Genomic DNA, 13,122 nt, shown 5'->3' with positions numbered 1-13,122 from the left:
AAATGTCGGCGAATGCTGGTGAAGTTCAAATGGAAATTATTTCATTGAAGTGGCGAAGTGCGAATTATGATTTGAATAAAATTAAGAGGGAATTAATTAGACTTTTCGGAGGGATTTCTGCGTAGTAAATTTATTAACATGAAAGGCACATTAATTGCAAAAGGCTTTAAATCGTTTTAAAATTTTAAAAATTACAACTTAATTTACGAGGTCTGTTCAAAAAATATCGAGAGTTTGTATTTCTTAAGAAAGTTAAGAAGCTGAACAAGATCACAAAAATTACTTTTTTAAGTGCTTTGAGTATGAGAAAAAACGCTGGCATATTATATCTAGTGGGATTACTTTGAAGGAGACAAAATAGATATTCATTTATAAATAAACACTTTCTTAAGAAATACAAAATTCGCGATACTTTTTGAACAGACCTCGTATGTAAAACTTGCATTCAATAAAAATTTCAAATATTATTTTATAATTTCCATATATAATTTTATGCAGTTTTAAAAAACTTCTTTTGAAGACTTGACTCAAAAATTACCAAAATGTTTTGTAACATATATCTGGGTTGTTCAAATTATATTATTTTTAAATAATTAATGGGCTTATATTTGGGGTATAAAACAAATTGGAGCAATATTCTCAGCTGATTGAGTTAAGTGAGACTTTAGACATTAGGCAGATGGGCCAATGCCCCGCCCAGAAATTTATAAAGGTATATAACTAAACCACAAATTAAAATACGAAACGGGGATAAGGACAGGGCATCAAAGAATAGTGGGGCATACCTGGCTTAAAACTTGTTAAAAAGTGAGCGTGGTCCCGCCTTTTAATAAGATTAATGCATATACCTTACAAACTACTATAGAGCTATATCTACCAAATTTGTTGAGCAGTCCTTATAGTATCTCCTCATTCAATGACATTTTCTCGTGTAAACTTTATTAATACTACAAGTTAATGCAATCACTTTAGTCCTTTCTCTAGCTTCAAAATAGTTGATATTCGATTTACCTGCTGACTGAAAACGATTTATATTCGTCCAAATATATGATAAAAGAAACAAGAGAAACGTTAACTTCGGTTGCACCCAAGCAAAAATATCCTTCACAAACAAAAAATGCCTCCATCCAAGTACTTGATTATGATCGTTCAGTTTGTATGACAGCTATATGCTATAGTTGTCCGATTTGAAAAATTTATTCAGATATTGTAGTAATATTTTGGATAATAACCCGTGCCAAATTTTGTGAATATATCTTGTCAGATAAATAAGTTTTCTATACAAGAACTTGATTTCGATCGTTTACTTTGTATGGCAGCTAGATGTTCTCCTACAATTTTCCGATATCGGCGATACCGACGAATAAGCAGCTTCTTATGGACAAAAGGATGTGTGCATATTTTAGAGCAATGTCTCAGCTGAAGTACTAGTTAGCGTATGTACAGACGGACGGCCAGACGAATATGGCTAAATCAACTCATTATCTCTTATATATATATTTTATAGGGTCTCCGACATTTCTTTCTGGATGTTACAAACTACATAGCAAAATAATATACCCTGTTCAGGGCATAATAAGTTTGTTGCTGCTGATGCTGCAGGTGCTGGCGTTGCTACCGAAAAGAAGGAAGAAGCCAAAAAGAAGGAGTCGGAGTCAGAAGAAGATGACGATATGGGTTCCGGTCTCTTCGACTAAACAGGTCAACAGTAAAGTTGAATTCGCTGTTCAGAGTATAATAAGTGGAGATGTTTTCTTAAGAATGATGTGGTTAACGCTGAATATTCAAGAAATAGGCCAAAACCTTGAACTATATATCGGTAACATAATCATTTTTGGTTGGTTTTTTCTATATACCTATGTGGTATATATATACTATGTATATTGGTAGTATATTACACACATATCCCATTTGAGTTGACTGGGTTGATTAAGATATAAATATTTTGAATACAAAGCAAAATGTAGTGATAAGACTTAGTGAATCTATGATCTATAATATACATAAGTTAATAAGATAACAAGCTTACAGCTTAACTCTTGAGAATATATGAACATATGTACACTATTTACTCTCACCCACAAAAAACATTTTGGCAAGTATTCGGTTTCATGATCCGATTAGTTGTTAGCTTCACACTTTTGATTGTCTAGCTGTTATGCTGTCATTTAACAAATTTGTGATTAAATAAACAGCTGACTAAAGTTCGTTAAATTATTAAAAATGAATGTGGAAATAAAATAACTGAATCCTAATAATAATACTAATTATATAAATAATATACTAAAGGAGCAATTTTAATATACACAAAAAAAAATTGTGTTTCATATTTTAACCAGAAATTGAATTTAGTATTAATATAAGTATTATATTGTAAAAGCAATGAAAACCTTATTTTGTCTCATTCACGTCGTCACCTAGGCCTTGACAACCCCACGGTCGCTTCCACATGAATGACTTTAGTAGATTAAATATTAAAAATATTTTCCCTTGAATCGGTGCACCGTTTACAAGATAGAAAGAAGTAAAAAGCAAAAACAAAAAGCGACTTTCGATAACCACCCACCAATGCTACTAATATTGTATATCCCTAAAATTAATGCTCTCCATTATTGTCCGCCTGTCTGCCTTTTCGCGCGTCCCAATCACATTTTAAAACCGCAATCAATTAATGTCTTGGCGCAGATTAAAAGCGAAAACAGTATTTTGCACCGTATTGTTGTAGCGACGCGGTGTTCGTATAATTGGAAATTTGATAGCGATTTTGTGTCCTACATTTTATTTGCACCGCTGCTACTGTCAGAAAGCTGCTGCCACTGTTTCTTCCTTTGTTTGTCGTGTCGTTGGCAGTGTATAAACTTTAGTGGCCTTATATCGATTGCTATCTACTTGTATGCATGTATGTATTGTATATATGTCCTGCGGTGCGACAACAAAAAATCGTTTTCTGCTGCCGCCGCTGTGGAGCAGCCCAATCGCACACTCTCGATATTTGACAATGAATCTGTAAATTTTCACATTTGTACCCACCCACATACAAATGATAGTAGATAATCGCTAAATAATCGTGTGTCACACACTTGTGTCCGGAACACCGGAAGTGCCACAGCAGGACCGTTAGGGTGTAATAGTAATTGCTTTTAATTAAAGTAAGGAAAAAAATTCGGAGTGTGAAATAGAGAATATGAAAACAAAGAGATTTTAGAAGAAAAGTAATCAGATAATGAAAGTATCTATGTATAGAATATGTATTGTAAATGTGATGGATTGTAATGGTGCCACCCTTATAACGATTGTACTAAGAATTGCCTTATGAAAATACAACAAATCGCCCGAATTGGTAACACTGGTACACAGTGTTTTTGTCACACGAACTTTCTGATGTTTTACCTTCATTAAAAAATATATAAGTTTCAATCCCGTTCAGTTTTTTTGTGACAGCTACATATTCATTTCTGACTTAATATACGCAAACATGCCATGAAAGTGTTTTAACGACCCCGAAAGTTTTTGTTATGTGTGGGGGTAATTAACTTTTAAATTGCATTGTCGTAATTTTACGTCATTAATTGAACAGTGCTCTATGTTGGATTTTCTGTGAGGATTCAAGATAAGTCCTGGGTTCTACATAAATGTATAATGCTTGTGAGACTGCTTAGGTTGGGTTAAATAAGAACCCAGATATATGTCATTTGCTATACCAATGATTTGGACCTAACCAATGGATTATGAAAGGGATTGTTAATTTTGCTTGACTCAAACAAAAGGCATTACAACAAAGTCTAAACACCTTACCCAATACCCAAACTTTTCTACGGCCAACAGACCCATCCTACACAGTTTGGGCTGATAAAGTTTTTTATAAAAGCTATGATTAGAGATGGCAGCAGATTTGTATATCTGAAAGAGAAACTCACCAAACTCATCAATGCAAACATTAAAGAGGGAATATTTGTAGGTCCACAAATCTACAACTGATAAAGAATAAGTCCTTCGAAGAAAAACTGAATGATCAGAAAAAACTAGACCGGAAATGGTTTATAAAAGTTGTCAAAAAGTGTTTAGGATACCATAAATCGGAAAATTACATAAACTTAATAAATGAATTTGTAATGTCATACACAACTTTCTGGTATAATATGTCCTTAAAAATATATATGCTTGACTTTTATCTGGATATTTTTTCGGTAAATTTACTGTGAGTGACGAACAATGCGAGAAGTTATATTTCCTTAATGGAGAAACGCTATCAAGGGATATGAAGCACAGGAATGCTAACCGATTATTATTGTGATGTGTCAATTTTTTTTTTGTCTAATGGCCCTGGTATATTCAAAATTTGATTTGAGTTTTCAGTGAAATTTTCTCTCTCTTTTATGATTTCAGAAGTGTTTACTCGATCGACTCTTGTCAAATTTAGCCCACATTTGCTAATCTCGTAGCAGTTTCTCTATGTATGATTTTGTTTTTATTTTATTCTATTTTGATGAGGACAATGTTGATTTGTTATATAGTCTCACATTTGTTCAAGATTATAGATGTTCAGGCTAATCCAATTTTAGGTATTGCTTGAAAGTCAGTTTTCTAAGTATTTCAGTATTCTATAGACTGCTAATGTGGAGAGCTTAAAGCTATTTGGAAATTTTCGGACAAAGCAACAAAACGTCCAGTTACATTTTCAGTGCTTAGAAACTAATTTACAAATGGTGATATAGGTTTTTAAAAATGTCGCTCTCATTTTTTCCCTTCTTTTAAATATCCATTATATTATTATATGGCGACAACTTTCGTACAGCTGCAAGTTCTCACAAATTAAAAACTTTGTTTACCCAACTAATGAGTCTCACACCTTTCAGTACATAAGCAGACGTCCGCCAGAGTTAGAGCAAAGAGCAGACCAAATTAACACATTAATGCCTAATAGTCTGAGCGGCAAAGTAAAAATCAAATGAATTTCTATCAAATAAATGGAACAACAAAGCAAGAAAGAGACTTGAAAAGCAAAAAAACTCAATATGCAACTTTCGTGTGTCGTATAATAGTCCCCGGCTGCTTTGTCAACTTTTTTGATTTCTATGATATTTGCATAATTAATTAAGATCGCTTGTATCGCTAAGCTATTAAAACTTAGTCATACGGTTCAGTAGGGTAGATCCCCACTTATCACCTTATGTTCCGCTTGTCAGCTCTATTGAACTGGCTAATTTGATTATGCAAACATCTAAGAAGGTAGGTAGTAAGTAGTATCCAAATAATGATGAGGTAAAGAATTTAGATGGTGACAAAACTAAGTGATAGGCAATTTACCTTAATTTGCGTTTTTCCATACTTTCTTAATGAAATCAAGATTTTTAATTGAGACTACAATGGTTTTTTTGCTTTGGTATTTTGGTTGATGGAAAAGTTTAGGTAATTAGGCAACGTCATTTGGTTTGCTGTGAGTTACAAGCTGCATTATATAATATATATGTATGTAAAATTTTTTGTGTTAGGATTATTTAAGAAGAATATCAGTTTTATAAAATCTAAATTTTTTTTGCCGATAAATATTTTAATATTTTATCTAATTTTTTTTATTTTATTTTTAGCAGAAACCACGAACAGATAAAAGTTTTTAACCAAAGAACGTGCTAGATAAGTTGTTAATAATTATATGTTTTGAATTACAAAGTCATATGTAAATTTCTTAAAACAAATGATTTTTTTATATAATTCCAATATATGTAGGTAAATCGTTAACTGCGTTATTCAAAATTAAATTTACATTTAAAAGCATTTTGAAGTATTTGCAATAATTTGCCAAAATGGTCTATTTTATTTCTAAAATTAAAAATATTTATTTAGAAAGTTGTTTAGTTAAATAATTGTTCAAAAGTTTTATTTTTAGTTGTGAAATATTGTTCAATATTTTTTTATTTTCGAGATTTTTTTTTATAAAATTGTATTTTTGTTAAAATAGGTAAACATAATATGAAGGTTTGCGACAATTTCTTAAAAACCAAGCAAAATGTAATTTTGATTATATTGATTTAATTAGGCACATAATTTATATTTGCCTGCAACTGCTAACTTGTATTATTTTGGAAAAATTATTCTAAACCTTTAGCGCCTTGGAGTTACATAAATCAACTCAAACAATATTTGTTCTAGTACAGAAAAAGCGCCATAAAATACCAAAGATTATCAGCAAAACACAAATTTGCATTTCAACAAATCAAACTCCGCCAGCATTACGTGCATTTATTTAACGCATTTGTACACACACCCCTAGCTAGCAATTATGCGCGAAAATTACTTGTCAGTTGCACAATATCATGGATTCTGTCTGTGCGCCAAACAATGACGAATCAGCCACAAATGATAAATATGATATTATCGCCGCTTCAGCAACAATACTGTCATCAATTGCAGCCATTTTCGTACCTTTTTCACGCTCCTTTTTCTTGCGACTAACAATGCCCGCTCATCTAACTACGCGTTCACCATACTTCCTATCGGAATTTATTGCCAACAGTAATCAAATATAATCAATTATGTGCCACACAATTCAATTGCTGCTTCTGTAGAAGGGACTGGCCAAAACAAGAACAAAAAACGCATTTTAATTGATGACTTGCTTTATACGCAGGCCACAGTGTAGTGAGTGTGCCAAAAGCGCATGTAAAAAGAGCCGCAAATAAATGTTATTTCGGTGAACATTTCATAATTTAAATTATGCGCTAAAGTTCACTTAATTGCTGTCAGCCGAATTTATTTTCGCCCAGCATGCGTAATTGTGGTCAAAGCAATAATGTTAATGGTTACTCATACGCCATTGCAACATGAAGTACTTTCACTATTTTATTGAGTTGTGGCTGCGGCACTGATTGAATTTGTAGTTATTGTTTTAAAGTGAAAATAATTATTATTATCATTCATCGCATAACAACTTTCGTGGGGCTTGCGTAAAGCAGTTAAATTTAATTTTTCCCATAATATTAATAGAATTATGTGTTCAATTTGCTTTTATTGGTATTATTAAATTGACGTTATAAATGTTGTGTTTTATGGCGCAATCGAAGCACGCCAAATATGAATATTAACGAGAACGTTCGAATTTTTTTATTTTTTCACTTCTATTGTACAAACAGAGTGCTCGAACTTATATTTGATTGTACAGATTGAATAAATTCGACATTTTACTAACTGTTTGAAATGGTTAGAGATGTCTTGAAAAGTTCAATTCAATTAGTTTCTAACTATAATTCGCTTTAAATCAAACTAATCGCAGAAGATTTGGACCCAAAATTACCTTTGATGTACCATAGGAAATAAATTTTGATGAACACGGTGTCCATTTCACACGTTTTAGCGGCGTTAATGAAAGAAGTCGCCGTATTTAGGGAACAGAAAATATATGTGCATGATCAAAAAGTTAGTATTTGGATAAACATTTTTTAAGTTAAACGGTACAGTCGAAGGAAATCGACATCGATGAATATTGGTGCATGACAACCCAATGCAAAAACGTAAAAGAAGTCGTGACGGTTGCTGCTTTCAACTACATGACGTCCTATGTTTTACTGAAAAACAAATTATTCTCTTTCTAAAAGAAAAATTCTTTGTCATCTGTTATTAAAAATTCGATTGATCTTCAGGTTTGTCTCCCCCAATATGTTTTACGTGTAGTTATTTGCCATTAAACCAGAGCAATTGAAGTTCTTTAAATAAAAATCATTACCGAATAAAACCTATAGATGCCCGAAAATGGTTATGAAAGTTACTGTGAAAAGTTCTTATTTTGGGTGGGTAATAGTGTTGTTTATTTGATTAATGTGGTAACCACAATATAATCCAAGTAAATTTAATAAAAGAAAAAATAACACACCTGTAAATTCGAGTGACATTTTGTATAAAGTTTTACTTTTACATACGAATATCCTATAAGTAATTTTCTAATTGTTATTGATTGTACACCCACAGACACATCCACAAAAATATATAAAATGTATGCACCCTATTATTAGGCAATTATAAGTAATCGACTGTAATTATACCCATGAGGCAAGTAGGGGGTTATTCACATACGAATACATAGGCGCATACAAATGTGCTTGCATGTGTGTCAATAAAAAATTCATAATTTTATATAAAAATCAGTAAGCTGGTATGTTGTGTATCCAAAATACACATACTCACACTAAGACCGAAATGTGTGCTCATTTTCCCTATAATTTGATTTTAATTTATTTGCATGCCTTTAGGACTTTTGTGGTGGCGAATTTCACGGTCATTTGAACACCCTCACAAAGCGATAAACATTTAATAGACACATTTTTGAAGCATTTTCATTTCTAATAAAAGAATGGTATGTGACCATATATATATATATTTTTATATGCTTACATAGATATGTTTTTCAAAATGAAGAAAATTTCGTTTAATAATATTGTTATATTCACAACAGTACTTTAAATTTGAAGTGCTGATTGCTGTAAGTGTTGCGTTTTGTTTAAAAATAGTTGTAGTTTTGTTAAAAAACAGTGTACAGACAATTGTCCCATTCACAAAATACCATTAATTGAAAAAAAACAAAGCGTCATAAATCAGTTATCAATTTAAGTACAAAAATGATATTTAGCAGAAAGGGTAATAGATTTAGAAATATCATATTATGGCTTGAAAATAGATTTAATCGGAAATTACGCCTTCCTGTAATTTTTGTTGTAGCGATAGATAACATCGCCCAAATAATTTTGAGGATAGCTCCTGATTTAACAGCCTTGGCCAGATAAAAATTAGCGTTCCGGTTACATAAACTCGATAGTCGAATGACACCTTCCTCTTATTTGACGGATACATCTGAGATCGGAACAGTAACATCTTAAGAAAACTGTAGAAATAGTACCTTTCACATAGGATACCTTTCATCTGAAACTAATAGAATTCGAATCGGTTCGAACTAGTGGCCACTTGGTAAGTTTGGCCCACTTAACATGACGTAGGTCCAAAAATTAGTAAAATTGATCTACATGTCCTAGATCCCATATAACGAATATATTGATATAAAAGGCTCCTATCGAATTTATTCCGTATTTATGGACATTAAAGAGACCCACTACCAAGGTGTTCGAACTACAATGGATTTTGCAATCGGACTGGTACTACTCTATTCGGGTGTTGTGTTAAAGGATTAAATTATAAGTTTTATAACAAAATAAGTTTTATGATGACTTTTTAATTCACTTAAATAAAAATGTACGTTGCTAATGTTGATAATATATAAAAATTGTTTTATTTTAACCTCAAAGTACTGCTCTCAAAAATCTCCTGCTAATGGAAACCAGCTGAAACTTAAATAATTTGTCAAAAAAATTATATTTGTACAACCAGACCCTTTCCTTTGTTTGCCTTTGTTTTTGTGTAGCTTTGTAATGCGCGTACTGTTTGTTTTAACACAAAAGCATTTATTTATTTTGCTAAACAAAAGAAATTTTGTACGCAATTTGTTCTCACGTGTTCCCTGGCTTGGCATTGGCCTCGGCCTCCTTTTTTCTATTATAATGAAGCACATTACGGTACATATTTCATTGTAGTAGTCGTATCGTGCGGATTTTACACCTGAAACGCTTCTACACAAAATTTACAATTTGCCACCAGCACACGCACCTGCTACTTTAAAACCTTTCCGAAACTCTATTCAGTTTACAGTTTTAAATTTTTGTCTTATTCTCGCAATCATAATTTAATGATACCCTTTGTTTGGTGTCAAAATATAAATTCGCAGTATATGTGCTAATGATATTTTTATAGCTAAAAAGTTAATGCTTGTTCATATGGGATATGTAAGTGCGCATAATATGCTTGTTCGTGTGTGGCTGCGTAAGCCAGTGATGGCAAAATGTACGACTATTAACCTTCGTTGTTTTTGCTACTCTTGCAGAACATTGCCAACTCGAGTACATTCATATAATTTTATAACTCTCTTTTATCTACAGCAACTTGCATTGCTTGTCGTACATAATGAAGCAATTTGTTGGACAAGGTGGAGCAGAAATGTGGAAGTTATTGCAAATAAAAAACTTTAAGGCAATGTTGTTTGGAATTTATAGGCATTGGCAATATGTCGGAAATAATCATATTATACTTAAAGTCTATCTCGCAAAACTGAGTAAAGAGAAGTAGATATTTCAGGAGTTTCCGTGAAACTAGATGAGTGTGAGGTATTTATGTTTTTTCCACGATACCGAATGACTTCTCACAGCAAAATTTAAGTAAAAGTAATCAAAAAATTTATTGCGGTCATCTTGTGTTGTATTTTTAGATTAGTTTGATTATTTTTCTATCGTGAAATATATATGTTTCCACTTAAATAACACTTTGGAAACTCTTAAGTAATTATAATAAAATTATTAACATATTAGCTAACAGATAATTTGAACGAAATTGTCCATTATTCACCATAGAAAATAATAATAATTATTAATACCAAAAGGCGAATAATTGAATATTATCATAGTAACTAAGAATAACAAGTAATAATAAGTAGTCAAATATTGTTATTTTTTAATTATTTAATCAAAAGTTGTTAGTTTTTAATTATTTAATTAAAAATAGTTATTTTTTAATTATTTAATTAAAAATTGTTATTTTTTAATTATTTATATTTGTAACTAATAAGTAATAATTAATAGTATTAATTCTTAATAATGAGATGTAATTAAAGTAATCATTATAATTATTAAACTCAAGTAATCGTTTGTGTTATTAATCGAAGTTAAAATGTAATGACGCGGTTACTACTTCTTTTCATACATGCATATTTATAAAGCAAATGGTTGTAGGCATGCACAATTTAGAAAGATTATATAATTATGCGATCACCTGTACTGTATTATGTGCTTTACTTAGAATACGTAGGGATGTGTTCGATATGTTATTGTTTTGTCATGAGTGATCGACGTTGTAATATGTCTACAATTGCCGAAGATTTATGAACTTGTTAAGAAATTGTTTTTTCAAATAAAATTATATAAATTCAAACTTTTGAGCATTTACAAGTATCAACCAAAATAATGATTTTTACCTATTTATGTACTGCGACAAAAATAATTATATAATAATTGGAAATATAAGAAAATGAGTAAGCAAAATCTTAAATAAAAAACAGTCAGTAACCAAGCTTAACTATTGTATAAAACTTGGTAAACGAAAGAAAATAACAGCAAAATATTATTCTAAAAAAAAGTTAGTTAACAAAGAACTTGAAACCAACAACAACAGCAACAACAACAACACAATTAACAACGTTGCTGCTAATGACGACGACGACGCAGGCGAATGGTAACGGTACTTACTTCAATACCTTCCTGTTTGTGGTTGTAGTATGTACAGTGCAATAATTGTTGTTGTTGGCATACAAATTGTTGTGCAATATGTAGAGTTGAGTTGTTGTAGTTGTTTTTTTACACAGCAGTATATGCGAGTATTTAGAAGTTGACATACATACATATATTGTTTTGGTAATCATACACAAGCCAGCGCGTTTAATGTTGCAACAGTTGCAGTTGTTGTAATTGATATTATTGTGAAATTGTTGTAGTATTTTGTTAATTGGTGGAGAATATATTTTTACAAGTGTATGCGTTTAAATAAGTTTAATTATTTCATTTAATAAATTTTTTAAGTATTTTCATAATTATTTAATAATTTTTTATACACATATTTTAAAGTTGTGGCATTTTAATTAATATTTAATGGTTTATTGGGAAAGGTGTGTAGAAAGGAATTGTGTTGAGCAATTTGTGGTTGTTTTCATTTGAAAATTGGTGGTTGTTTATATTTTTGTACAAACAGTTATAAAAAATTAATATATTTAGTTAATTGCATTTTTTATATAAAAAAAAGTGTGTGTAATTTGTATTATTTAATTTTTTTTTATAGAAATTTGGCGTTGCAACATAGTAGTAGCGTGAGGTAAACACAGGTCATTCGGGAAGTTTGTGTGAGTGGGAGGACAGAGACAGAGAGAAAGAGAGAAAGAAGAAGAGTATGGTATAGTTATAAATATTGTAGTTAGCTATGTTTTTTAATATTGAGTTTTGTATAATTATAAGCTATTGCAATTTTTTAATATTTTTTTTAATTTGTTTTCTGTTTTGTGCCACTACACTATTCAAGCAAAACTTAATACGAAATTTGTTGCAACAAATGTTAATTAATAGTTTTTATACAAAAAAAAATATAATAAAGTTATGATAAGCCTCGCTACGACTGGCAACATCACATTCGCAATATTTTTAACTCAGCAACATCTTAAAAATTCACAAAAATTTTTTTGTTCTCATTTTTGCATCAGTTGCCATTTACAAAAAAAGCCGTAGTTGGCGCCTAAAAGCCGGCTATACTATTTTATAAATTATTCGTATGCATTAAGCAATATGTTGCTAAGTAAAACGTTGCACTTTTATATCATTTAATTTTTTTAGTTTTAGCTTTACTTTTCAAGCTACAATCACTAACTCGCTTTAAGGTTTTGTTAATAAATATTTACATATATATATAATATTTACTCTACTGGGTCCATCATTTGTGCATTTGTTGCTTTGAGTTTCTACCACGCAGATCTAAGTACTAAATATATAGCATTGCAGTTGCATTGAAATAAAAAATAAAAATATTACCGAAAAGAAAAACGTGAATAGTGAGAATTCTAAAGATTTCCATGTGAGTGGTGAAATACGAGCAAATTGATTAATAAAATATATGAAATTTTTCAAAGAAATTGAGAAAGAATTTTTTAAGTAGGGGTTGACAAGTTTAAACGAAATATTTTCAACAAAAAATCTAATTTAAACTTATTTTGGTTTTTAAAAATGTATCCGTAAAGGTATGGTAAGTTCACATCGCTTAAAATTTTATGTGTTAAACTAACCTTAAAATATTTTAGTTCTTGGCCACCAAACATAAAGTATATAGTAATTGTATATTTTAATATAAATAACTTTTTAATTCTTTGTCATAACCAATAACTATGAAATATAATATGATTTATAGGTCAATTGAAAATCTTTTTATGTTTACTAAATAAATTCTCTCTAATATTTAAACCGACTCATTATTTTTACGCTCAAGGAACACAAG

At 30.6% G+C, this 13,122-nt stretch overlaps 1 protein-coding gene across 6 annotated transcripts in view; it reads right to left on the bottom strand.

Annotated features, from left to right (window-relative positions):
* Cbp53E (Calbindin 53E) overlaps positions 1 to 13,122 on the bottom strand; it is a 155,397-nt gene that overhangs the window by 13,325 nt on the left and 128,950 nt on the right. For 5 of the 6 annotated variants that reach the window (XM_070107829.1, XM_070107830.1, XM_070107831.1 and 2 more), the window contains one exon: positions 11,337 to 11,348. The exons of the other annotated variant lie outside the window; for it this stretch is intronic. In XM_070107829.1, the coding sequence (XP_069963930.1) occupies positions 11,337 to 11,348 (12 nt within the window). The remainder of the gene's footprint in view (positions 1 to 11,336; positions 11,349 to 13,122) is intronic. 6 annotated transcript variants of the gene reach the window in all.

Source organism: Bactrocera oleae, chromosome 4 (genome assembly GCF_042242935.1).
Source record: "Bactrocera oleae isolate idBacOlea1 chromosome 4, idBacOlea1, whole genome shotgun sequence".
NCBI classification, from domain to species: Eukaryota; Metazoa; Arthropoda; class Insecta; order Diptera; family Tephritidae; genus Bactrocera; species Bactrocera oleae.
This window is presented reverse-complemented; position numbering and strand designations above follow the sequence as displayed.